Source organism: Urtica dioica, chromosome 8 (assembly GCF_054948205.1).
Source record: "Urtica dioica subsp. dioica isolate 48M chromosome 8, U.dioica_male_clone48M_v1_H2, whole genome shotgun sequence".
Taxonomy (NCBI): Eukaryota; Viridiplantae; Streptophyta; class Magnoliopsida; order Rosales; family Urticaceae; genus Urtica; species Urtica dioica.
Window position 1 is genome coordinate 26,280,157 of NC_142763.1, and position 25,880 is coordinate 26,306,036.

Here is a 25,880-nt window from a genome sequence, read left to right on the forward strand (position 1 = left end):
ATGAAGTTGGGCATCTGAAACAAAATGCTCCGCAAGTACAACTAATTAGTCTCAATTTATTGCTGTTTCACTGAGCTCTTTTTAAGTACAACGACCATAAGGGAAAACAATGAGTTTGGACTTTACATGAAGAATCAGTGTAGGAAAAAAAAATTGTGTGAACAAATTCTCTCTCAGTTTCCTAAGCAAGAAGAATAAGATATATTTCTGGTTTAAGGGGGGGTTTTACATACTATGATTTACTCGTGAATGTTGCACTGTTGCAAATAAGGGTGAACGTAATTGACGTATTTGCCCCAGTAACCCTTGTACTTCCCGATTGCTAGCTCAAGCCACGGCTTCATGATGCCGTCGTAGTGAATCACCGCGGCTCTCTCGATTTCACCGCGAGCTACGTTGGAGTCGTATCCGAGGCCGAGAACATGCCATCGCCGGTCCAAAGCCTTGGTTTGGTTGTAAAAAGTAGCCCAACCCAAAGGCAAACTTCCGTTCTTCCACAACGCTCTCTCAGAGCCCTGAAAAAATGAGTGCACTCGGTAAATGACATGTCACACTGGAAGATTAGATTAAAAACTTGCTCGGGAATATTTCGTACCAATCGTAAATATTTTATGTAGAGAGGAGTCAATTTGTTTCGTCTCCATTCTTTTAGATCAAATAGATTCATTCCAAAGGCCCAAGTGCACGCATTTGCATCAAACCTCTCTGCCACAAACGGATCCGAGAAGTTGATTAGTGTGTCGATCCGCCGAAACGAAGCTTCGCCTTTGTGGCACGTTTCCACGGCTCCAACAACTTTGCCCTTCAAGTCAATGTTCCACAGTTGACTTAGATCCCTTTGGACCACCACATCGTGGTCGAGGAGCAAAATCTTTTTGAGCTTTGGGTAAAGATCTGGCAAGTAGAAACGAAGGTGGTTGAGTGGGAAAGAGAATCTCGAGTCACTGGCATCTTGCTGAAGGGTCGTCTTGTACTTGGTCAAAAGCCAATCGAAACTATCGATACTCTGGACCTGGATTGTGGCTTGGCCTGGGGGGTTATTCAAGAACCACATCGAGATCGCCGGGAAGTTGAGGGAATCAGTCACCACGTGGAAAACAATTCTCTCGGGGTTCTGCAATATCATTCAAAGAACAATTATACGGCTTTCGTTCATCTATACCTCAAATCCAGAATTAGCAGTTTATATAGTAGCATATAACAAAATAGAAAAATATTATCTTTGCCCAAATGAATGCAGAATGGAAGATTTTGGCAGTAAAGAAGTAATTACCAATGCCGTCGAAACGGCAGAGTTCACAACCACGGAACATGCCAAAATATTGTCGGAAAAGACAGCGTAATGTAGGAGCTTTGGATCGTACAAGTCATGTAGCTTTTGCTCTTTGGGAAGCTGCCTCTCACTGGGCTCCAGGGAAAAGTAGTCTGCAGTGAGGCGCATAGAAAGGCAGTGCAGCCCTTTTGGAGTGGTCCTTGCGACCAGATGGACAAGATACGAGGTTTGCTTCTTCTGCATTCGAACTTGCTCTTCAGCACTGTGAGTCATCGCATGGAGCTTTGTAGCCATTAGAGTGCAATCAGGGTACACTTGGCCGGCTTTAGTCAACGAGGACTCCATATGCTTCATTTTCTGCGAAGCACTGTAGATTTCCCAGGTTTAAGATTGTGAGTGAACTATAGGGAAAATGACAAACGTATCCGTTCGGCTCAGTCAAAAATCACAGTTACTCCTTGCCATTTTCACTATTTAACACATATAAGCATAAGTTTGTTTTGTTGGTTAGATATAAATTAGGTGTTCTTTGTTTGCTGACTTTGGCAAAAGACTGGTCTAACTGTTGGATGTTTGACGTCGCTGATTCACATTCCAAGTAAATTCTTTTTCAGGGACAAAAATATTTCACTGGCCGATTATTTCAAATTTTTAGCACTGAAAAAATACAATAACTAAACCACGATATTTTGTGAAATCACATCAAACCGTGGATAGTTCAAACCATTAATTTTATTCAAAACATTTTTGGTTTGATGATGATTTTCTAGTCTTTTTGCATGTGAGAATGTGCATCCGGATAATATATTTGAATCAACAAAAAATAAAATGCAACTTAGCATAGGGGAAATGTTAAAAAAAAAAAAAAAAAAAATACTAAAAAAAAATATCATAGGGGAAATGTCTGTTATCCCTAGTCTATATAGATGCTACGTATAACAAACTATAGTAGATCTCCATACCCAAACTTGTTAGTGTTACCGAACTTGTTTACTGACCTATGAATTACTTTTCTATTCTTTTAATCATCACTTAAAATTTGATTTTATTTTACTATTTTGTGGATCATCCCCACAAAGCCAAGTATAGAAAAGAAGAAAAAATAGTTTTACCTTCTAGACAAATCCGAATCTTTCGTACGATCACCAACTGCTCGTTCAACCTCTTTAATACGCAGTCTCAACTCTCTAACCAAGTGTGAGTTACTACCTGGTGGTGCAAAATTTAAATATGCTCTAGCTCGTACCAGTTGATCTTTCATCTCCTTAATCTTCTCATCCGTGGCTCTTTGCACGTTTCTCTCTTGCTGAATTATATTAAGATGTCCGACATCTTTTGCCTCACTTTTTTCTTGTTTGTTTACTTCACGAGGCAGGGAACACTCTTCATGTTCATCTCTATGTATTTGAACAAATTGGTCCTACAAATGCAACCGTACAATATCCATTAGAAGGATGTGTAGAATAAAAAAATATGGCCTTTGTTTGTACAACCGTTTCGCACCATCAACATTCACTAGACATCATTATAGAAAAGAGAAGGACCAAGCTGTCAAACTAGCCAACTACGCAACTAAAGAGAAGAGTGTTTTGACATCATGTAACTGATTGAGTTGCAGCTTAAGAAAGAAAGAATAAAGACTAGTTAAGGACATAAAAGACTCTACTCAAGAACTACAAAGAAACTAACTGTTTCTAGCTTTAGCAGTAGAGACGTGGAGCTTTTAGTGCCTGTAAAGTTCAATTACTGCACTCTTATGAGTTGCAATGGTACTAGACCGTGGAATTAGAATAACACTGGTCAATATAATAGACTAAGATCATTATGATAATACTAAAAAATATTTGCCTTCACAAGACAAAACACACTCGTATATCTACTTAAACCTAGAACATTGCCCTTTAATTTTTCTCAACCCGAGAAAGGTCTGGCAACAAACATCAACAGTCAATAAACTAATGATACTTGATGGTAGTGGCCTCTATCTTTTAAAGGAAACGTCTTAAACCCAGAGACCTTGATCTAATTCATGTTTTTTTTTTTCCTTCAGAAAACCAAGAATGGAAAGAAACATACACCATGAATTTATTTTGTGATAAATTTAATTGTGGATCAGATAGAAATTTCCTATGAAGATGAATTCAGACATCGCAGGAATTCGATACACTATCTTTTCAGAAATACAGAGCTCTTACTGAGCAGTTGCACTACAATATAATAAACAATTTAGCCATATGAAACCGTCTTTGCATTAATTTAATAAAAATCATTCTCGCGCATATGGAACTATCTTCTGCAAACCTTTTCTCCTGATATGTATGATTCCGCTCTCTGCTGAAATTGCCCATCTGCTGATGTGCTCTCGCCGGTTTCTGATATTTGAAATGAAATAGATACAAAGTCAACTAAATTGATAAACTGGTAAACTAAACAAAAAAAAATAACGAAGACGAACTGCGATAGTGCCCACCATTTCTACTAGTTCCCAAAACACTTGTCCTGTCCCCATCAATTCCTGAACTTTCCGAATCATGAATATCATTGGTTGAAGAACTATGACCAGCAGAAAAACTTGAATCCTTGTCTTTATAAACAACCAGGCGTGGTTCTTTCAAAGTTTCACCAGTTTCCTGAGCGACAAGATCAGATATAGTTTTAGGAGTGAAAACCGCAAAAGAAGCACAAAATTATCCAACCAGCAACAATCTTTTCATACCTGATGAATGGCATTAAGTCTCAAATCATCTCTTCTGTATTTCTGCACCCCCAAAAAAAAACACCTTCAATCTTAATACTCATCAATCAATGGCACTGGAATTTTTTTTTAAAAAAAAAAAAAAAAAAAAAAAAAAAGGAAGGAAAAAAACGAAAAATGAAAATATTCACTTTCACTCTATTTAGTAGCAGAGCCTCTACCGAAAGGGAGAGATAGAGAGAATAATAGAACGATTTACAAAAGGTATATTCAACAATTTTACACCAAGAGGAACCAAACATAGACCTGATTATGGATATAAGATTCTCAATCATTCATTTTTCTGGATAATAGAGAAATCAAGAAACAGAAACTCATGAGAGAAAGATTCATACGATTGCCGATAAATCTTCCAGAAACTCTTTCCGACCTGACACAGAAGTGACAAAAAAAAAAAAAACCAAAAATCAGTACATACATATATTTATACAACGATGTGTAATACGTATTTCTCCGCATACATATCGAAACATCAAAAAAAATTATCGTACCAACGGAGCTGAGACTCTTGAGCCTGTTCGAGAACAAAACTAACGGAGCTAAAACAGAGATCGAGAGCAGAGAGAGGATCAAAATCCTGTTCCACCGCCTAAACTGCTTCATCAATGATAGCTTTTCGATGTCAGCTCTGCGGCGAGAATAGAATTCGCTCTCGATAGACACATATCATGGATTTCTTCAGATCACACGGAGAAACTCGATGCTTCGAATCCAAGAAACCATGGGGACTAAGAAACACACCGACGGTGAAATTAAAAGGCTAGGGTTAACGTACTACGCGATTTCAGGGAGAAAGATATAGATTATAGATCGATTCATCGTCCATGTTCTGTGTTTTGGAAGGAAGGTTAGTTTGTCTCTACATAAAATGAATAAAATGATTTCAATTATTCAATGAGTATAATTTATTTGTTTTCAATCGAGAATGAATTTTAATTAAATATATATAGTTTTGGTTTTGGGATTGACCTTGAGATTTAGGACTCTGTACTTATATAAGGACACCGTGCGTGGGTTGTTGTGGGATGGACGGTGGATGATCAATCATCACATGATACATTGATAATCACAAGGTGGGAGGGTCTCTATATCAAGGACCGATCATATGTTAAATGTTATATTACTTTCAGAGCAAAAAAAAAAAAAAAAAAAAAAAAATTGTTAAACGTTATGCTTTCCCTTAATTTTTCACGATCTAGCCTCTCTCTCCCTTATTGTCTTTATTTTCTTTTCTGCATTTTCATCAAAAAGAAAAAAATTAAATAAATAATCCTTGATGTTTTGTCTGAATCTGAAGTTGGCATCCAATGTATTTAAATATTCAAGGTTTGAGTTATTCAACTTTATTTATTCATAAATCTAATTATTAAAAACTATTTAACATATTCACAAAGATAAATATGTGATTTATCAACGCTAATAGCAAACTAAATGTTTTAATAAACATCTATGATCTATCCAACCGGAAAAACTTCACCCTGACTATTCTCAATTATTTTTAAAACATATTTATCGATCATGAGAACATCGAGAATGAACTTTCTCCGAAACTCGGGTTAAGAATTTCTCTATATAGTCTAAAGATGGGAATGAAATATCGTCTTTTTTTGAAAAATTTCATCGAAAATTTATTTTTTAATGCTCATTAATTGACAAAATGTATTTTTTCGTAACATCATCATTTTATGTTAGCACTTTACATTTCTTTGTAATCTATGACCATCAACATAACATCTGTCGTCATCCGACCTTTCAAATATTGGTCTTATTATTTTAGTAATTGGTAATTACCAGTAAACATAAACAATTTCTCACTTGAACACAAGTACATGTGTCATTAATATAGTGGCTCTTGGATTTGGGCTTTATTAAGTCATAATATATTGACATTAGGCATGTCACTCTTATAGAGATTGATGATAGATTTCCTTAACTTAGAAAAATTTAACACGACGCAAGCGTATGTATCATCAAGTAGTATCGTGTATGAGCACGGATTATCGATCCTACGAAGACTTGTATTAAGCTTCGATGCAAACGCTTTAGTTTTTCCTTTTGAATTATAAACCAAGTAAATATGGGGGGTTTTGTTTTGATATATAAAAGTAATAACAAGCAAAAGACTAAAAACGATTTAGAAACTTATGAAACAAGCAAGGGACATGACTTCATTAGCTCAATGATTTTGTTGGTAAGAATAAGTAGGGTTAGTAAGAGGAAAACTTAGTCTAAATTCCCCTAAGGTATCCACTAATCTCTCTCGAGTTTTTAGGGATCTAATTGTTTGACGAACTTACACATCTTTGCTTGGGTCCTATTAAAACAAACAATTCCATTACATCCAATATTTCAACCAACTGGTAGTCTTTTTATATATCTAGGTAGATTGTGATGGGACGGGTAGAGCTCGCTCGTTTATTACCTCTCGATTTCAAAAGTCGCCTAGAGATTCACTAATTAGTTAGCTACGCTAATTATAGATAACACACACCCATAATATCCCATAGTTTTTTTTACCCACATGAAGCTCAACTTTATCCTACGGCGATAAACCAACCAACATCAAATTGCTAACTACATCATGCCCCTCTAAAGATTTAGCTACTACAAATCTAATCAAGCAAAACATATGAGCAATAAGTAAAAGAAATAGAACAAGATAATAAGAAGACATGACAATCAATAACAAAGATCAAATCAACTCCATTCAATATCCAAATATCAAAGAAACTTTAAACCCAAGATTCAACTCACAAGAAACCAAGCACAAACATAAAACAAGAGGAATAAAGGAAATGGAGTTCAAGACAATAAAATAAAGCAAAAGAGAAAGGAAAAGAAATAACAAATGGAGTGTTGATAATGAGGATGAAGGAGATGTCAACTTCATTCTTCTTCTTATTCTTCACTCCAAGAACTCAAACTTTCTCTCTCTAAAATAGGTCTAAGCTCTAAACTATGGAGTATTGTGTAATGTATGGATAATGACCGCATTAAGAGTATATGGTACTAAAGTACGTTTTTTTGGAGCTGAGATTAGCTCTAATAAAAGCTCTTTGAAAAATTTGATTTCGTGCTCGTCCATGACGTGTGTGCACCCGTACGTGTCGCGTGTACCGTGTTCATGTCACATCTTCGTAGACACGTCCATCGCGTGAGGTTCAGAGATGAAATGTGACAAGCACACAAAGCGTTCCTGGTCATACATGTCGCGTCTATGTTTGTCTTCCGGGCGCATCGCGCGCAATGACCTGTGCGACGCATGGACTTTAGTTGACTTTCTTCAACTTTGACTTTTGACTTTCGGGGCTATAACTTGCACTACGTAGCTCTGAATCAGCTCGTTTTCGCGCCATAATCTTCTCTCGCTCTCTAATACTTGAAAAGGCACTAAAAACTACCAAATACTATTAAATAGCCTAAGAACAAGCGTTGATTATCGTCTAAAAGATTACGAAAAATGTGAATGAAACGCATTTATTAGAGATCCTCACCGTTGGTCAACTTCGCGGCACAGGCAAGATCCTTGATGGTTTTCGATCCACAACCCGGTGGGATCCTCGGTGCGAGATGAGTCATCGGAGGGACAGGACCCTCGGTTGGCCATGAGTACTCGGTGCGAACCATGAGCCTTCACCACCAAGTGAGGTGATGCGGTCCAAGACCCTTATGCGGGCTAGGCTGGCGGAATTTGAGTTTTTAGTGCACACTAAGTATTTCGAGAAGGCAATATTGCCAAATGGGGCATATAATTTCTCTTCTCCCCCTTTATTTTTTTTAATGCTTTTAACATATGTGTCATATTTGTCATGCCCATTGAAACGAAAACTTATAATCCACGAATATATGTCTCCTATTTTTGTAGTTATATTGTTGGGTATGTATTGTGCGACTTCGCTAGATCCGGTCTAGTTAGCTTAATTTTTCAGCAGGTCTCGAGTCTGATCATGATTCAGACAGTATTCCTCTTAACTCTTTGAGGAAGAATAGACCCCAAGTCCAGAAGACTTCGGCGAAGGAGAAAAAGAAAGTGTTCGGAGTGGGGTGAAAGTGGCGATTGACAAAGATAAGGGAAACGAGTTTTCTCGTGGGAAGGAGTATTTGATATGTCCAGTATTGAAGTTTCGAATTCTATCAATGATGCTGAGCTGGAGTAGATTTCGGAGGAGCTTGGCCCAAACGACCTCAACGAGGGATTTCGTCACCATCGCCCCCTGATATGAAGTCGTATCGCCATCGAAATGACCAAACGCTCATATATTGCCACACCATTGATGAGCTTAATATTGAGCGTAAGAGAACTCGTCGGGAAAAATCCATCACGTCTCCCTAGTTCACATTTTCTCTTTCTCTGATGAAGAACACAGAGATCAACTTCCGACGAGACAAAAACGACGAATTTGGAGATTCTACCACCTTTCGAAAGTGCGCTTGAGGAAAGAATCGTGATGAAGGGTGATTTGGTCCTAAATTAAGTCAATTCGCTGTTTGTGTAATGTTTTGAAATTTACGCTATTTCCGTTATGCTAGAAAACCGCTAGCTTTGTAATTTCCCCTATTAAATTTGACACGTCAAGAAAGCATATGCGTGCGACAAGTGAAAATTAAATTTGACATTACTTGAATGCTACGCTTACGACAGACTTTCTCCTCCGTCAAATATACCAAGTGAGTGTCCGTCGGACCGAAATTACGAAACTGCCCTTAGCCCACGTCACTGGCTTTGTCTTTATGTACAAAACAATTAATATCAGTTTCAAAACCCATTCCCCACCAAAAAAAATTAAAACCGACACACATCACATTCTCACTATCTGCCACCACACGACTCTGTAACAACACTCACACTCTTACACAACTCTATCTCTAAATTCTCTCGCCCATAAAATATCTCTCTCTCTCTCTCTCTCTCTAAACCCCAAATTCTCTGAAATGGCGCGAGAGAGTAGTGTCGGCTTGGTCTCGGTTCCGGCGAAGAAGAAGATGGCGGTTTCTTCGAGCTGGATCTTAATGGACCAGACCGGAAAAGGAACGGTTTTGGATGTTGACAAGCACGCTATTATGCGCCGTGTGAACATTCACGCCAGAGACCTTCGGATTCTCGATCCACTCCTCTCTTATCCTTCTGCAATCTTAGGGAGGGAAAAAGTCATTGTTCTTAATTTGGAGGTCTGTTTTGCAATTATCATTCTCCTCATATACATATACATTGTAACATTGGCATAATTTTTTTTTTTTTTTTTTTTTTATCCAGCATATCAAAGCAATTATCACTGCCGATGAGGTGAGCTCTTTACCAAGCTTTTACTTCAAAAATAATAATAATAATAATAAGTGAAGATTGAGTTTTTGAGTAGGTTTTGCTTAGAGACCCGTTGGATGAGAATGTGTTGCCAACTGTGGAGGAGCTTCAAAGGAGATTGCCTTTACCATCTGCCAGTTTGAAAGGTCAAGCCGATGAAGATGAGAATCCCGCCGAAACTGACGATGGAAATGGTAACGGTCTATGCTTGATCATTAAAAAAAAAATTATATGTTTGAATTTGAAATCGAAGTCTTTCGTGGTGCAGATTTCCCATTTGAATTTCGGGCGTTGGAAGTTGCCTTGGAGGCAATTTGTAGCTTTCTAGACGCCCGGACGAGCGAATTGGAAACCGCAGCTTATCCAGCTTTGGACGAGCTGACCTCCAAGGTGATCATAGAGATTTTTATTTACTAAATTTCATTTTTAATACTTTGCTAATACTACAAACTCGTTAACTGAGCAATCCCTTCAAGAAATTCTGATGATGAACATTGAAATGCAGATTAGCAGCCGTAATTTGGATCGAGTGCGTAAGCTAAAAAGTGCAATGACAAGGTTGACAAATCGGGTTCATAAGGTATTTTAAACGAATTGGTGTATCTCTAGTGACGCAGCTAGAAATCCAGTTAAGAGGGGCTAATATAATGTTTTTTCAAATACTCTATATTTACGAGGCAATAATTTTTTTATTCTACAATTTTCATAAAGGTATAGTTTTAGATGATATTAACTTTCAAACATAGGTTTTTTTTTTTTGTCTTGTTAAATTAATGGTCTTATTATCACCAATTGAGTTTCAATTATATTTAGGAAAAATGGTATGAACTAACCAATCCCAAACTATTGCTTTTGCGAAATAGTCATAGTTTCATTTGTTTGGTAAAATAGCCATCTCTCAAAAACTTTAACCAGATGATTGAATTGGCTTCGTCCTCATCGACGGAATCGGCTTCACTCTCGCCGCCGGGGGAATCGACTTCGTCCTCATCGGCGGAATCGGCTTCGTCCTCCTCGACCACCACTCCCTCCGCGATCTCGCCGCTCTCGCGCCGCCTCCGGTGACGACGTTGCTCGGAGAATCGTCTTCGAAGAAGGCGCCCTAAGACCGTCGAGTCTTCTCCCGCAGCGATCCGGTTTTACCGCCGCCGTCGGAGCGATCGGGAACATCGCGAGCGTCGAGGACGCAAGAATCGCGTCGCCGAAGAAGGAGATGTTTCAGTTCTGCTTCAGATCTTCGATTTCCAGATTGTCATTAAATTTAATCCTGCCTCGATTAATTTTAATCCAGCCGTCATAAACCTTACATTATGTCTTTATAGTTCGTTGAGATTAAATTTAATCCAACTTAGATCAATCTTACTTTGGCTAGTTTGCTTATAGTTGACAAACTATGGCTATTTTGCAAAAGCTTAAGTTCTATTTGGCTATATAATCGCTTGACCCTTATATTTATTTACAATATATTTCAGAAGTCGGTTAAGTCTTTCTTTCGCAGGTAAGAGAAGAGCTGGAACAACTTTTGGATGACGACGATGACATGGCGGATCTTTACTTGTCGAGGAAGTTAGCCATGGCATCTTCCCCTGCAAGCAGCTACACCGGTCCCGATTGGTTCAACAGCACTCCCACCGTGGCCTCCAAGGTATCAAGAACGACTAACCGGACAAGCACTTCGATTGGCCGGGACGAGAATGACGTCGAAGAACTTGAAATGCTTATAGAGGTAAAAACTTCTCTGCATTCACAAATTAATTATAAAAAAAAAACACTCAATTATTGCATTTTTTTTAAATGATTGCAGGCTTACTTTATGCAAATTGACGGAACGCTGAATAAATTGAATACGGTATGTACACATGAGCTTTTTATTCACAGATATCTTATATATATATTTATTTGTTTATTTGACTTTTCTTGTTACAGCTCCGTGAATACATTGACGACACAGAGGATTACATAAACATTCAGGTAAAATACGAGGTCGTGAATATCGGACTTGGTCGGTCTCTGTATGATAGCTTTGTTTGACACATTTTTACGTGGCGTTACAGCTCGATAACCACCGAAACCAGCTGATTCAGGTAGTGCTCTTAAAACATTTGAATGATCGGCGATTAATAATTGCAGTAATGATTTTTTTGATGTTGTTGTGGCAGCTAGAGCTTTTGCTATGTTCAGGGACGGTGTGTTTGTCTGTGTATTCATTGGTTGCTGCAATATTTGGTATGAACATTCCTTATACGTGGAAGGAAGGTCACGCTCACGTCTTTAAATGGGTGGGTAATTAAAACATTAAAATACTCTCCATTAGTACGACTAATTCGAAGACTTTTTTTCATCATCTATTTATCTACAAAGAAGGCATTATCCCACTTATGATAACAAAATGTTATGGAAAAACTATATTTAATGACATTTAGTGACATTTATCTACAAAGAAGGCATTGTTTTTAACGAGAACTATGTTCATAAAAGTGGAATAAAACCTTTTTCATGAAAATCGAAAGAAAATATATGGAATAATCCCAGGATAATTATAAATTTTATATGAACCTTGAAAATTACCATGAGTGCTGTAAAATTTGAAATAATATTTTTTTTTTGCACTATTAACTAATATTATATCAAAAAATAAACATTACACGAAATAGAACTTTGAGAAGCAGCTAGCATGTACACATTCAATCTGCATCATACAATTTTTGTACTTGAATTTTTCAGTTCTGAACTCCTGGTAATATATATATATATATATATATATATATATATATATATATATATATATATATATATTGGTTTATTTGATAGGTGGTCGTCCTCACTGGAATCCTTTGCGCCACAATTCTGATGTCAATAATTTCGTACGCTCGGCATAAAGGTCTTGTAGGATCTTGAATTAGTCTCCTGTACAAGGAAGGATAAATGTACAAAATGATCCACCATACTTTTATACATTTGAAATCTCGTGAACAGTATTTTTTAGACAAAAAAAATTATTGAAACGGGTCCGCAAGTTATCTTTTCAACTGTGTTTTTTTTCATGAAGGGCATGTGTAGGTTTTTTGGGTTTAAATGTGAAAAATTTTAGTGTCTTTGTAAATTAAAGTACGCTTGGTAATAGTTATTTTAAATAATAAGAAATCGAAGTGGTACCGATTTCAGAAACCTAGTGCGGAATATAAAAAGAAATCGCATATATGTTCGCGAATGTAAATGACGAACAATCGTATATATGCGGTTAAACGACAATTATTTTTGCACACGACATCACCGTTGGCTAAATGGTCGTTTGTTCGAAAACGACACACCTATTATAACCGACACGTTGAAGGACGCAACCATTGGAGAGGCAACTGGCATGCCATATGTTAGTAATGAGAATCGTAGGTTTTATGTTAATTTAAAAGCTTGAGTTGTTTGTTTCTTAGCTTAGAAGTTATCTTTTTTATTTTTTTCTTGGGGAAATGGTGACAATAATACTCAATGGTTGGTCAAAATACTACTTATATACTAAAAAAAAAAATTGGCAAAAATACCATGTTACGTTATAGTGGGTCCGTTACTACTCGGACCTTTGAGTTCAAACAGAAATTTTAACGGCAAAGTATTTACGCGTAACTAAATTTGAGACTTTGAGTATTTTCGCCAAAAAAAAAGAATGAGTATATAAGTAGTGGTTTGTCTAAACATTGAATATTTTTACCACCATTTACCATTTCCCCTTCGTCAGACAAAACGACTGTGTTTTGTTTTATTTTCTTTTCCTTAGCATATCAACAAGACGATTGCGTTTCGTTTATGTTGTTGTTTATTTCGGCAACACTGCATATATTAATCCGAGTATTCATTTTGAATATTTAATAAGGAAATAATCAGAAAGAATAATTATTTTTCTTCTTCGTCTTCGCTCATCTTCTTCACCTAGATTCTTGAAGCTCAACCGTGAAAGTTAGCTATAAATTGCTTATAGTAATTTATTTCATTCACATAAATTTTTAATTAGTAACATAGATATAAGGAGTACAATAGTTATTTTACACTTGATTTTAATCAGTGGTATTTACAACGGTAGACTGATTACATATGAGCATTGTTAATCGCGTTTTTGGATTAGCATTCAGAACCGTCCATGGATCGATCTAGGTTCGGACCCTATGACCACACGTAGGTTAGGTGTGGTGAAGTTCTTCTATTCTCGTCGTCATTGCCTTGCCTGAAAGTGGTTTCCGGCTCCTCGTCACTTCGCCAATAGTCGGCATTCGTGTTCTTCACGTTCTTCGTGTTCTTCAACCTGAGAATCAAGAAACATGAACTAGGGGGCGCGAAGGGTTTTCCCCCAACGCGCGCTCCGACGCTCAACATTAGCAGAGGTGGGGGGGTCTCATCTCGTCTCTAGAGGGTAGAGAGAGGAAATATTTCTCTAGTGAGAGAGAGGCGTAGTTTTTCAAGTTAAGAGAGAACTTTTCAAGTTCAGAGAGAATTTATGAGTCGAGAATGACTTCTCTGAGTTTTGAATGACTTACCTTGAGAAAGAGAGAGATGGGGTATTTATAGGATTTTGGCGCTTGTCGCTTGTTGCTTGTTGCTTGGCGCTTGTCGCTTGGCGCTTGTCGCTTGGCGCTTGTCGCTTGTCGCTTGGCGCTTGGCGCTTGTCGCTTTGTGTATGAGCTTGATATGTCAATTTTTGCTATCCGGGTGTTATTTATACCATGTGAAAAAAACGACATAACATTAACCCCCCAGTTTCTTGAGCGACTTGTCGAGCGAGAAATTTAATTTGAATTCCCCGAGAGCTTCGTCGTTGATGTCTTTAGACTGTTTGGTTTTCCATTTGTGATTTAGATACGTATCTTGTAGCGGTACGCCTCGTGGGGCGCGACTTTGCAAAATTTAAGTCCCGTTGGACGTGACCTCGTAAGGCTAACCCAGTGGGGTTGATCCCATAGGATTAAGTCTCATGGGACGTGGCCTCGTAAGGCTAACCCCGTGGGGTTGATCCCGTAGGATTGTGTCCCGTGGGACGTGGCCTCGTAAGGCTAAATCTCGTAGGATTGGGTCCCGTGGGACATGGCCTCGTAAGGCTGACCCCGTGGGGCTGCGTTTCTTAAGACATGGCCTCGTAAGGCTGATCCCGTAGGATTGAGTCTTGTGGGACGTGGCCTCGTAAGGCTAACCCCGTGGGGCTGCGTCTCTTAAGACGTGGCCTCGTAAGGCTGATCGCGTAGGATTGAGTCCTGTGGGACGTGGCCTCGTAAGGCTGACCCCGTGGGGCTGCGTCTCGCAAGACGTGGTCTCGTAAGGTTGATCCCGTAGGAATGAGTCTCGTGGGACGTGGCCTCGTAAGGCTGATCCCGTAGGATTGAGTCCCGTGGGACGTGGCCTCGTAAGGCTAATTATTTCTTAATTCTTTTATTCCTCTGGATGCATAAGTTTGAAAATTATTCAAAAGCAGCAATGTGAGCGGAAAAATATTTTTTCATTGCAAAAAGAGTTTTCGCGGATGCGGATTACAAAAGTCGGACCCTCTTAGGGGTTTAGAAAAATAAAGACAAAGAAAAATTAAAACATTCCCTCGTGGGAGTCGCGAATTCAAATCTCAAAATAGGCGATCTAGGCCTTAGGATCCGGTATATGGCACGGATCTCTAATCTGATGGGTGGCTCTTCAGTTGATGATGTTGAGGAGAGTCGCCGCTCGGTTGTTACGGTCATGTGCTTCTCTGTTGGTAGTCGCGGTTTGTTGGCTTGCGGAGGCTCTGGCGTTGTTGATCATGTCGAGGACGAACTCTTTCAGTTCTCCTTGCTGGATGAGGGCCTCGATTTGCCTTTTCAGATGGAAGCACTCGGAGGGTAAGTGCCCGTGATCCTTGTGGAACTCGCAATACTTTGACCTATCTCTTTTTCCCGGTTCCATCCTCAAAGGTTCGGGGGCTCTGAACTTCTCGCGAGCTAGTACTAAGATTCTTTCAGGCCTCGTGTTCAGCGGAGTGAAATTGGTCTGTTCTTGAAATATGTGCACTAGGCCACGCCTTGGGTCAGTCGGGGAACGACCGTTGGCATAAGCTTTTGCCTTCTTCCTTCGTTGGTCCTCAGATTCGTCCTCATCCCTTCAACGGCTTACGTGGTCATTGACTCTCCGACCGTGAACGAACTCCTCAAGAGTGATGTACTTTCCAGCTCGGGTGGTAAGTTCAGTCATTGTCCTCGGCTCCTTCTTAATCATGGAGTCGAGGAAGCCTCCAAGTTGGAGTCCATCTAAGATCGCCGAAATAGCGTCGTTGTCTTCAAACGTATCGATCTTGTTTGATTCCTCAGTAAATCGCGACAAGTATTCGCGCAGAGGCTCGTTCCTTCTCTGCGTGACGGTGCGGAGATGGTTTTTCCCAAGCTTTCATTCTCTAGAGCCGCTGAAACGAGCAAGAAAGCTTTGTTGTAGCTCTTCAAAGGATTGGATGGTCTCAGGCCTCAACTTGAGAAACCATTGATATGCGGGGCCACTTAGGGTGAGGCAGAACGCATGACACATGATTGCCGGCGAGTGTCTTCTCACCTTCATCCACATCTGGTAATGCTGGATGTGAGGAAGGGGATCAGTCTTCCCGTCATAGGTTGACGTGGACGGGAGGCGAAAGTCATGTGCAAAGTCATCTGCCAGGATTTCAGTAGTGAAAGGTGAGGCGACGTCCTCCATCATTCCGCGGATGTCGGGTGTCAAGGTTTGAGCAGCTCGTAGACCTCGCACTTCATCCCTCAACTCTTGGAAGAGAGTCATCATGTCCGTGTGTCCTCTCTCATTTGACGCTTGGTCGATAGGTGCAATGTGTGGTGGAGTCGGGTTGACCGGGATTGCACCCGTTTCCGCTCGAAGATTTATTGGTTCGAGATGAGGGGGATTCTGTGGAATTTCCCACCGAGCATTGAGTTGTTGTCTTATGTCCTCGTCATGGTGGGGCGCGGGCCTCGGGTCGTGGATGCGCCTTGGTGGTGTGAATCTCCGAGCGTCGCCGCTATCTCCCACGTCTTCTCCGTGGCTTATGCGATCGAAAACGGATGGACTCGAGTGTCTTGTTCTTGCCTCAGAGAATGAGTGAAAGCTTCGCGATGCGGCTTGGTGGTTTCGTGGACTTGGCTCAATCACCATTCGGTGAGCCTCACGCACCTCATGATGTTGGTGACGTTCACGATTAGCTCTCGCCTCCGTGAGGACAATGCGCCTGATGTCACGAATACTCGGGTCGGGGGCGTCGTCGCTAACCTCTTGGCGGGGCTCGAGGTCTTCGTCTTCAGGGTTAGGGTCGTTGTTTGGACCTTGCTCCGAATCTTGTATCTCGGGTCCCAATGGGATATACTCCGGCGCGTCTCGTTCGTCTTGATCATTGAAGATGTCTCCAACGACAGTGCCGCGGCCTCCGATCCTTCCAACAATACCGGCAAGTTGGAAGAGACTTGTCTCAATTCGCTCTATTCGTGCGTCTCGGTCGTCAGGAACAGGCACGAGGTGAGCCTCGTCTCGATGGTTGTTGTTCTCTTGAGCTTGGCGGGCTCGAGCCCGAGTGTTGAGTGCAACGCTTCCCGTCGGGGGGGGGGGGGGGGGGGGGGCGCCGCCCTCGGAGATGGCCAAGTGGTTAGCCATTTGTTGTCGGTGAATTTTGTGGTTTCCGCGGAGGAAGTGAATTTGCCGGTGGAGAACTCGTGGTTGTTTTCGAGTACCCCTCCTTCTAGCGCCAAAATGTCAATCGCGTTTTTGGATTAGCATTCAGAACCGTCCGTAGATCGATCCAGGGTCGGACCCTATGACCGCACGTAGGTTAGGTGTGGTGAAGTTCTTCTATTCTCGTCGTCCTTGCCTTGCCTGAAAGTGGTTTCCGGCTCCTCGTCACTTCGCCAATAATCGGCCTTCGTGTTCTTCACGTTCTTCGTGTTCTTCAACCTGAGAATCAAGAAACATGAACTAGGGGGCGCGGAGGGTTTTCCCCCGACGCGCGCTCCGACGCTCAACATTAGCAGAGGTGGTGGGTCTCATCTCGTCTCTAGAGGGTAGAGAGAGGAAATATTTCTCTAGTGAGAGAGAGACGTAGTTTTTCAAGTTAAGAGAGAACTTTTCAAGTTCAGAGAGAATTTATGAGTCGAGAGTGACTTCTCTGAGTTTTGAATGACTTACCTTGAGAAAGAGAGAGATGGGGTATTTATAGGATTTTGGCGCTTGTCGCTTGTTGCTTGACGCTTGTCGCTTGGCGCTTGTTGCTTATCGTTTGGCGCTTGTCGCTTTGTGTATGAGCTTGATATGTCAATTTTTGCTATCCGGGTGTTATTTATACCATGTGAAAATAACGACATAACAAGCATTGAATCAAACATCATGTATGAATCGTGTTTGTGCGCAGAACAAGAGATTCTCAATATACATCTTTCAATAAAGTGTTTATACTATTATAAAGTACCAAAATTTGACGTGATAAAATACTTTAGATATTTCACTATAAGTTTAATACTGCATATATCATTAGATCTCGCGTGTAACTCTTTGAACGAGAAAATAATTTTAACATAAATCAAATCAATATTTTTTGAAGCATATATTGGCTAGGCAAAATTATTAAAGTCATCGGACGCAAAAGTTGGACCCCTCTCTTTTTAACATGCACAAAATATTTGAAACCATGTTGTCATTGTGAAACTATGTATGGCTGCAAATGCTACACTTTGGACTTAACGATGAGACAAAATAATAAATTTTATTCATTCGTCTTTATTGTTTGTTCTTCGTATCTCCTATACGATTTGTGCATGAGAAAGAGAGAGGAATTCCTTTATGAAAAGAGATTTGGCCAAATGATACTAAAAATTTCACATATTCCTTTATTTTTCAAGTTTTTATAAAGAAAATTTAGATAAAAGGAAAGGAGCCAAAGAGAGATAAAATAGGTCCTCATCTTCGCTAATAGTTTCATTGAAATGCAAAATCACATGTTTCAGTAATTTTTTTAATCTTTACCTTAAAATAATATGTTTTTTTTTTATAAATGCCCTCTTCCAAAATTTCTCATCATGTACGCCCCTCCTGAAATGAAATCTTGGCTTTGTAATCTCTTGCATGCATGCTTACATTGATTGTCTACTCACTCATAAGTTAATAGTTGAGCTCTGACTTAGACACAATAGTATAATACGTGGAGTAAATGTAAAATCGTCACCCCAATTGTATATTCTAATATTTAGCAGCAGCATCAACAAAGATTAAACCCTACAAATAACTAAACAAATATGTTGTTTCACGTCTTATGCGGCATTTTGTATTTTGACAAGACCTTAGAAACCTCCTATTTTGTCTTCCATAAAATATTTGTACACAGGTCTCTGAGAGATTTTGTACCATCTGTGAACCTATTTAATGTCTACTGAAGTCAGTTGATCAAATGTTCATTTTCCTTCTTTAGGGAGAGGTGATGGAAGGACAAAAGAGAAACTAGCTCAAGGATCTTTAATCTACCACCGGAGATATCAAACTTGTTGTACGTTTACATTCCTATTTGATATCAATAGACAAGTAAACCCATTTTGTTTCCGTGATTTTCATGTCGTGTCCCTATGAATAATTGATTTATCGTTGGCTTGTTTACTCATATGTTTGTCGTTATGTGCTTGTGCGTGAATGTCTTGGTCTCTATGGCTTGTTGCAATGTGATTATATGGTTGATCATTAACTTTTGTTGTGTTGCAGGCATAGGCTGACTTGCTAACAAAGTGTTGCAAGTGTCGCACGTCCCGACTATTTATTGAGCGAAATTAGTCGGCCCGTGACAATTGTTCAATAAATTGTGGTACATGCTATATGTGCATCGTTTTCAAAACTTTAGGAACATCATCTTTTTTGTAATATGAAATTTTAAGTCATATGACTTTAGGTTTTGAATTCTTTTGGAGATTCGAATGTATTTGGGTTTTCAACCTCATGCAATTCGAGAAAAAATGTTTTTTTATTCTAACATATACTCGCTAAACTTTTTATTATCGAACTAACTTTTGTTTAGTCATTCACGAAAAATTCTCTTTCTCACGTCGATCATCGTGTGTACAGTTCATCATCATGTTCGAGATGGCATATATTTTTTGTTAAAACCATAACTACAAAGGATTTTTGGATGTTCGTTTATCGGTGAAGGGTGTTCGAGAGGATCATGTGAAAGTTAGAGGATCTCTGATGTTGACAGACAAAAATAGTACAACAATTGTCTCACAAAGAGTACTTGGTTTCTAGCACGCAATCCCAAGAACTCCAAGTTTCTAGGAAAGATTATCTCTAAATACAGACGAATCTAATAAAAGAGTAAATGAGGGTGATGAACGATAAGTGAAACTTCTGGCTTATGCTTGTACATGCAAAATAGTGAATTTTTCGGTCTTTGTAGCGTCCTTACCTATTTATAGTCGTTGGGGTCGAGTATGTGGGGTGATCAGTCCCACATCCCCGACAGTTATTGGATAACCATTCCCATAATGTGCGTAGTGGGTGGTTATATCATCGAGTGGTCGGAATAATTTCGTCGATGTGTGCGTTTTAATTAAATTTTTTATTATTTATTTACACATATTTTTGTGTTTGACTAGTCTTTGACCTATCAGCTTCTCTTCTCTTCTCTCTGAATAGGGTTCGTTCTTGCTTTATGAAAAGATCGTTCTTTAACTTATAGAGTCATCGGACCAATTTGACTCGAACTCGGTGTTAAATTCTTAACGATCTTAGAGCATTTGAGCTCTTACTTGGAATATGCAAATTATATGAGTAAGATCTGATATAAATAGAAAGATTGGAAAAAATATCCACTTTAGAAACAAATATCCACTTTGTATGGAGTTGTAGGTCTAAAATATTATATCATTATTGATTATTGGTGAATTATTTTTTAGCATCGATCAGACCGCTTTTAGAGGTAGGTGTAACTCATTGGTGTGTCATATATTATCTTTGTTTTACTTCATTGATAATTTATTGTGTGTTTTGTGATATAATAATTGGGATTAATTAACATATTATTCTGCATCTCTTGAGCAACTATCATCGTAAGTGTTAGTAATTTCAGATGACCCATGAAGGGGTTGATTTGAGAATTAAAGAAGGATAAATTACATTATTCCCCCCTCAACTATGACACTAATAACGATTCACCCCCTGATATATGAAATCTTACATGACAAACCCTGAAATCCTACATTGTAACGAACACACCCTTCTGTCAAGTTTTATTAACGACTGTCAAGTGTTTAAAGGGTAAATCGGTAATTGTACAATTAAAAAAATTATTACTTTTATTTATAAATCCCCAAAAAGCTTCATCGAATTCTATGGCTTCGGATGATGGAAGATCCGAAAGAGAGGGACGAGAATATAAGGAAGCACATCTACGCCGTGAAGGATCGGTGCGCAAAGACGAAGGAGATGTGGAGTTTGCCTCTCCGTCCGTACGATTTCTGGACTCTCGAGCGACACAACGCTCAGCTCCGATGGGACGCTCAGATCAACCAAGTCGAGGGACGCTCTGAGTATTTATTGGCACAGGCTGACGTGGACGGCGATGGAGCTCTGAATTACGGAGAATTCGTTGCGGTGTCAGTTCATTTGAGAAGAATGGCTAACGATGAGCATCTTCACAAAGCAGCGAGGAAGTCGTCGTTGCCATTATGCACGATGTTGACACAGATAAGGTTAGTGTAATTCCATATATATCTAGACAAAGATTAGACCTTTGATGTGATAAACATTTAGTTTTGTTTTGACACAAATGCTTTGTTTATATAATTGCATTTACTTGGCCTTCAGACATTTGGATTTTTGCTAAATATCTGTATGAGCAATTTTTTTTTTCTTCCCTTTTCTAGGATGGTCGCATAAGTTATGAAGAATTTGCTGCGATGATGAAAGCCGGTACGGATTGGAGAAAAGCATCGAGACAGTATTCACGGGAAAGATTTAACAGCTTGAGCTTGAAGTTGCAGAGGGATGGCTCGCATAAGTTATGAAGAATTTGCTGCGATGATGAAAGCCGGTACGGATTGGAGAAAAGCATCGAGACAGTATTCCCTTTTTTTTTAATAGTGGCGATGATTGGTATGTTATTGGGATTTAAGTGAGGTTTGTATGATAATTTCTCTTAAAAAATAAAATAATTAAGGGTAGTAAAGTAAATTCATAGTCCATCACAATTTCTGTCAAATACTTCTGTTAAATATTTGACAGAAGGTTGAGTTTCGTTACAATGTAGGATTTCAGGGTCTGTCATGTAAGATTTCATATATCAGGGGGTGAATCGTTATTAGTGTCATAGTTGAGGGGGGAATAATGTAATTTATCCATTAAAGAAAAGATAGAGTGATGGGTAAAAAAAAATTAGAGGTTGAAGTAATGTTGTATGTATGCTTAAAAAAAAAAAAAAAAAGTAATGTTTGAATATCAATTTTTTTGTACAATTGGCAACGCGTAGCCATACCAAGAGCTATACACGTGTCGTAGAGATATTTATATAGAATAATAGTAAAAGAAACATTTAAAAAAATAAATAAAAAAAGGTTTATACACGTAGATGACTCGCCATAATAAATCAATGTTCCCAAAGGTGCAACTATAAAACGACTTTGCAAATTAGTATTAACTATTAGGGTAATTGGCGGCAAAAATCCTTAAACTTATACGCTGGATGCAGTTTGGTCCTCGATCTTTTTTTTCGTCGGGTAAAATCCCTAACGTTACATAAGTGTTTCGCCGTTACTCCTCTGTTTACGTGGACGGCTAAGATGAAACATAGTTTCAGAATACACATTTTATGTATTTTTGTCACATAATAAAACAACAAATAAAATTCAAAATTTTAGAAAAAGGCTCGATAATCATTCAAACTTCAAACAAGAGCAAAAAAGTTTCAGAGTCCACAATCCTCCATTGACATCGATGATGGCCGAAGAGCATCAGCGTGACGACGGCGAAGATTTTGAACTCGAAGAGGAGGAGTACGCAGACCAGGACGAGCAAGAAGAGGATTTGACGAACACAAACCGTCCCCAACAATGGTGGTCGTCGGTGAATGAGGCGTGCAACGATGTCGATCATGAAAATGAAGATTCTGAAGGGTTTAGGTCTGAGAGTGAACTTGAAAGCCTCCACAGCGATGACGAAGGAGAGACGAGGATTAAGAAGAGGGAGTTTAACCCACACTCAAACATGGCTGATTTCAAATTCAGGTTAGGTATGCAATTTCCCTCAATTGTACATCTGAGACGTACGCTAAGAGAAGAGTTCATAAAGTTGGACAGGGAATTCGTTTATTACCACAACGATAGTACTAGGTTAAGGGCAAAATGTAAAGGAAAGGGGTGCAAATGGGTAATGTACGCAAAGGTTCTTAACTCGGATAATAGGACAATGAGAATCAATACGTTGATTGATAAGCACGATTGTGGGATAGTATTTGATAATAAGCTGGTCACCAGTACATGGCTTGCCAATCATTTTCTGGATTATTTTCGACTGAACCCTAATCTAGATTATCAGAGCTTCAAGGAATTGAGCGCTGCAGCAAAGTTCACAAATGTGACGAAGTCCATGTTCTACAGAGCCAAGAAGAATGCAAGACGAGTCTTAGAGGGATCTGTGAAAGACCAATACGCTGTTTTGGAAGATTATTGCAAGGTATTGAAGGCTACAAATCCCGGGACCACTGCTCTTCTAAAAACAAATATGGTTAATGGCAAAAGAGTGTTTGAACGGGTCTATATATGCATGACGGCTTGTAAGGAAGGGTTCAATAGGGGATGTAGACCACTGATTGGTTTCGACGGTTGTTTTCTTAAAGGGTATTGCAAGGGAATGCTACTAGCTGCTGTTGGTATTGATCCAAACAATTCACAGTTTCCTATAGCCTATGCAGTAGTTGAGAAAGAGAATACACAAACTTGGACTTGGTTTATGACACTCTTGAGTGAAGATCTTGACATTCATAACCCGAGTGTATTTACACTCATCAGTGATAGGCAAAAAGGATTGGAGAAAGCTGCTACAGACGTGTTCCCAGGAGCTGAAATGCGATTCTGTGTTCGACATCTACATGCAAATTTCAAGAAGGATCACGGTGGATTGCTATTGAAACAAATGTTGTGGGGATGTGGTAGAGCCTCTACAGTTTCCGAGTTCAATAAGAAAATGAGTGAACTTAAACAAGAAGATGTGAAGGCGTATGAGTGGCTGGCGGCGAAAGATCCAAGAGAGTGGATAAAATCTCATTTCAGAGACAATGTCAAGTGTGACATGTTACTTAACAACCTTTGTGAAAGTTTCAACTCATCCATACTACCTGCAAGAGACAAGCCTATTGTCACTCTTTTGGAGAAGATAAGGTTTTTGCTTATGGTTAGATTTGAGGCAAAGAGGCAAGCTGTACAGAAGTGGGTTCAGCCGGTTGGCAAACAAATTTTGAAACTGACAGAGAAGTATAAGAATGTTGCAAGGTTCTGTCAATCAACACTGGCAGGGAATGCAAAGTTTCAGGTTACTTTTATGGGCTCTGAAACGTTTGTGGTAGATTTAAGGGCAAAGACTTGCACTTGCAGGATATTTCACCTATCTGGCATACCATGCCCACACGCATTATCATGTATTTGGTCGTCAGGATTAGATGTCCATGACTTCACTGATGCCTGGTATAAGCGTGAGGCTTATGTGGCTGCGTATAGTGGGGTCATAGAACCAATGACCAGCCCTGATAAATGGCCTGAGCCTGGACTGAACCCTATTCTTCCACCCTCTGAACTAGCACTACCTGGTAGGCCCAAGAAGAAGAGAAACAGGAGTAACGATGAACCAGCTCCAGGTTAGTTGTAGTTATAGTTATATTTATATTTTAGTTCAGTTATGTTGTATTTAAAGTTTATTTCAATTATGGTATGTTTTCTGTTTCTGTAGGTTTTGGTCCTTATGCAGATTATGCTACAAAGCATTCGAGGAAGGGTCAAGTGAACCACTGCAGTAGGTGTGGCCAAGCTGGACATTCACGAGTCAAATGTACCAATCCTCAGTCTGAGAAGGTATGTGTTACTAATATAAATTGAGAAGACGTATGAGATTGACATGTGACTCATATAAAATGTTTGATTGTAGGTGATTGTTAAGAAGAAGAGAGGCAGACCAATTAAAGAAAATCCAGCACCAGAGACTGTTAAGAGAAAGGAGAGAAGGAAGAAACAACAAGCAAAAAACAAGGCTTCTTCATCGCAGCCAAATGTTACATCCGAGACAGTTTTATTTAGGCCATAGTACCAGAATTTAAGTTGCCTTTTGTGCAAGAATATATAGGCCAAATGTATTTTGTGACCACATTACATTTTTTGTTTTACATTTAGGCCATAGTACCTGTATTGAAGTTCCTATTGTCACTGAATTTAAGTTTCTTTTTATTTTAAAGATCAGTATTTTATAGGCCTGTGAAGGATTGTAGTAATTGTTTAAATTCTGTGAGTTTTTCAGGATTGTAATCTGTGCATTTGTGGTAATTATGGTAATTATAATTATAGACCTGCATTTGTGGTCATTATAATCTGTGCAGGATTGTTATCTATGCAGTAGAGTTTTTCATATTCTTCACCCTAGCTCTTGTGGTTTGTTTACATTGTACTCGTGGTAAATTTAGCAAAACCAAACTGCATACAGAGAAGTTCCATACCAGAATCTGTTAATAGAAAATAAACATTGTCATTAATACAAGTCAATACACAAACCAGACATCATAACCAGTCACTACCATTACCAAAACAAGCCGATACTAGTCAATACCATTACCAAAACATTACACGCAGCCAGACATTACCAAAAAAAGCCAATACTAGTCAATACCATTACCAAAACATTACAACCACCCAAACCAGAAAATTACAACTAACACAAACAAAGCCACCATCAGAAACACATTTGCAAATAACACTCTTTTCAGCCAAACCATTCGAACTCGAAGTGAGACTATCTCGCACTCCAGCTTGTTCTTCTTCTTGATTAATCCGGGAATGATTTGCTTGGCTCTAGCGCTAATTTCAGGGTCTTTCCAAAGGAAAAAAGTACACACATCCTCATCCTGAGAATATAAATGAAAATAAATAAAATTAAACCCAACTATAAAACCGAGCACTTAAAACCGAGCACCTCATCCTGAGAACTTATAACACGAACAAATGGATTGATATTTTTCTTACCTTTCCCTTCGCGCATCTATAAAACCGCCTCCCGGGATTCGACGGTGTCCATGACGTCCACTCCACGGCCGGCAGACCACAGTAGCACGAATATCGCCGCATGTTCACCTCGTCCATGTGTTCGACTTCGTGATGTGAAGATGAGCTCGAATTCGTCCCAAATCGAGCTTTGCGAAAACTAGGTTTCATTTTGGGGCTTTTTTTTTCTTCAATCGAATTCCTGCAAATAATAAGAATTCCCATATTTAAATGTATAAAATACATACTGCATTTGATTCTTTTAATTGTGTTGCACACGATTTTGACACGTGGCAAACC

The 25,880-nt window shown here is 39.1% G+C and overlaps 4 protein-coding genes across 5 annotated transcripts; 3 read left to right on the forward strand and 1 right to left on the reverse strand.

Annotated features, from left to right (window-relative positions):
* Positions 1 to 36: 36 nt before the first annotated feature.
* Positions 37 to 4,932, reverse strand: LOC149388702 (putative galacturonosyltransferase 6). The gene is made up of 9 exons (XM_089624785.1): positions 4,520 to 4,932; positions 4,364 to 4,398; positions 3,990 to 4,031; positions 3,744 to 3,903; positions 3,575 to 3,645; positions 2,386 to 2,693; positions 1,274 to 1,640; positions 596 to 1,114; positions 37 to 515 (listed from the first exon to the last, which is right to left on the reverse strand). Exons 1-9 carry the CDS (start codon positions 4,629 to 4,631, stop codon positions 240 to 242), a joined length of 1,890 nt encoding a protein of 629 aa, XP_089480911.1. The 5' UTR covers positions 4,632 to 4,932; the 3' UTR covers positions 37 to 239.
* A 3,927-nt stretch (positions 4,933 to 8,859) lies between these two features.
* Positions 8,860 to 12,382, forward strand: LOC149388703 (magnesium transporter MRS2-I-like). 2 transcript variants are annotated; one of them, XM_089624004.1, is made up of 11 exons: positions 8,865 to 9,197; positions 9,283 to 9,312; positions 9,386 to 9,524; positions 9,599 to 9,720; positions 9,836 to 9,910; positions 10,829 to 11,056; positions 11,135 to 11,179; positions 11,257 to 11,301; positions 11,385 to 11,414; positions 11,490 to 11,609; positions 12,142 to 12,382. In XM_089624004.1, exons 1-11 carry the CDS (start codon positions 8,961 to 8,963, stop codon positions 12,226 to 12,228), a joined length of 1,158 nt encoding a protein of 385 aa, XP_089480130.1. In that variant the 5' UTR covers positions 8,865 to 8,960; the 3' UTR covers positions 12,229 to 12,382. The 2 variants fall into 2 exon arrangements, with proteins under 2 accessions (XP_089480131.1, XP_089480130.1); XM_089624005.1 differs by lacking the exon at positions 11,135 to 11,179 and having other exon boundaries at positions 8,860 to 9,197.
* Positions 12,383 to 20,683: 8,301 nt separating this feature from the next.
* On the forward strand, positions 20,684 to 21,339 carry LOC149388704 (calcium-dependent protein kinase 13-like). The gene is made up of 2 exons (XM_089624310.1): positions 20,684 to 21,035; positions 21,210 to 21,339. The coding sequence occupies exons 1-2, from the start codon at positions 20,686 to 20,688 to the stop codon at positions 21,220 to 21,222; spliced, it is 363 nt and encodes a 120-aa protein (XP_089480436.1). The 5' UTR covers positions 20,684 to 20,685; the 3' UTR covers positions 21,223 to 21,339.
* Positions 21,340 to 22,278: 939 nt separating this feature from the next.
* LOC149388705 (uncharacterized) lies at positions 22,279 to 24,633 on the forward strand. The gene is made up of 3 exons (XM_089622493.1): positions 22,279 to 24,190; positions 24,301 to 24,404; positions 24,493 to 24,633. The coding sequence occupies exons 1-3, from the start codon at positions 22,279 to 22,281 to the stop codon at positions 24,631 to 24,633; spliced, it is 2,157 nt and encodes a 718-aa protein (XP_089478619.1).
* The last annotated feature ends 1,247 nt before the right edge of the window (positions 24,634 to 25,880 follow it).

Bases quoted from the DNA above. Each gene is read 5' to 3' on its own strand.
- LOC149388702 (XM_089624785.1), bottom strand. From the start codon at position 4,631: ATGAAGCAGTTTAGGCGGTGGAACAGGATTTTGATCCTCTCTCTGCTC. The intron at 3,646-3,743 runs GTGGGCACTATC...TTCAAATATCAG, and splicing joins TTTGGGAACTAGTAGAAATG to AAACCGGCGAGAGCACATCA. The intron at 1,115-1,273 runs GTAATTACTTCT...ATGATATTGCAG, and splicing joins CTGCCGTTTCGACGGCATTG to AACCCCGAGAGAATTGTTTT.
- LOC149388705 (XM_089622493.1), top strand. From the start codon at position 22,279: ATGGCCGAAGAGCATCAGCGTGACGACGGCGAAGATTTTGAACTCGAA. The intron at 24,191-24,300 runs GTTAGTTGTAGT...GTCCTTATGCAG, and splicing joins TAACGATGAACCAGCTCCAG to ATTATGCTACAAAGCATTCG. The intron at 24,405-24,492 runs GTATGTGTTACT...ATTGTTAAGAAG, and splicing joins CCAATCCTCAGTCTGAGAAG to AAGAGAGGCAGACCAATTAA.
- LOC149388703 (XM_089624004.1), top strand. From the start codon at position 8,961: ATGGCGCGAGAGAGTAGTGTCGGCTTGGTCTCGGTTCCGGCGAAGAAG. The intron at 9,198-9,282 runs GTCTGTTTTGCA...TTTTTTATCCAG, and splicing joins TCATTGTTCTTAATTTGGAG to CATATCAAAGCAATTATCAC. The intron at 11,180-11,256 runs GTATGTACACAT...TTCTTGTTACAG, and splicing joins CGCTGAATAAATTGAATACG to CTCCGTGAATACATTGACGA.
- LOC149388704 (XM_089624310.1), top strand. From the start codon at position 20,686: ATGATGGAAGATCCGAAAGAGAGGGACGAGAATATAAGGAAGCACATC.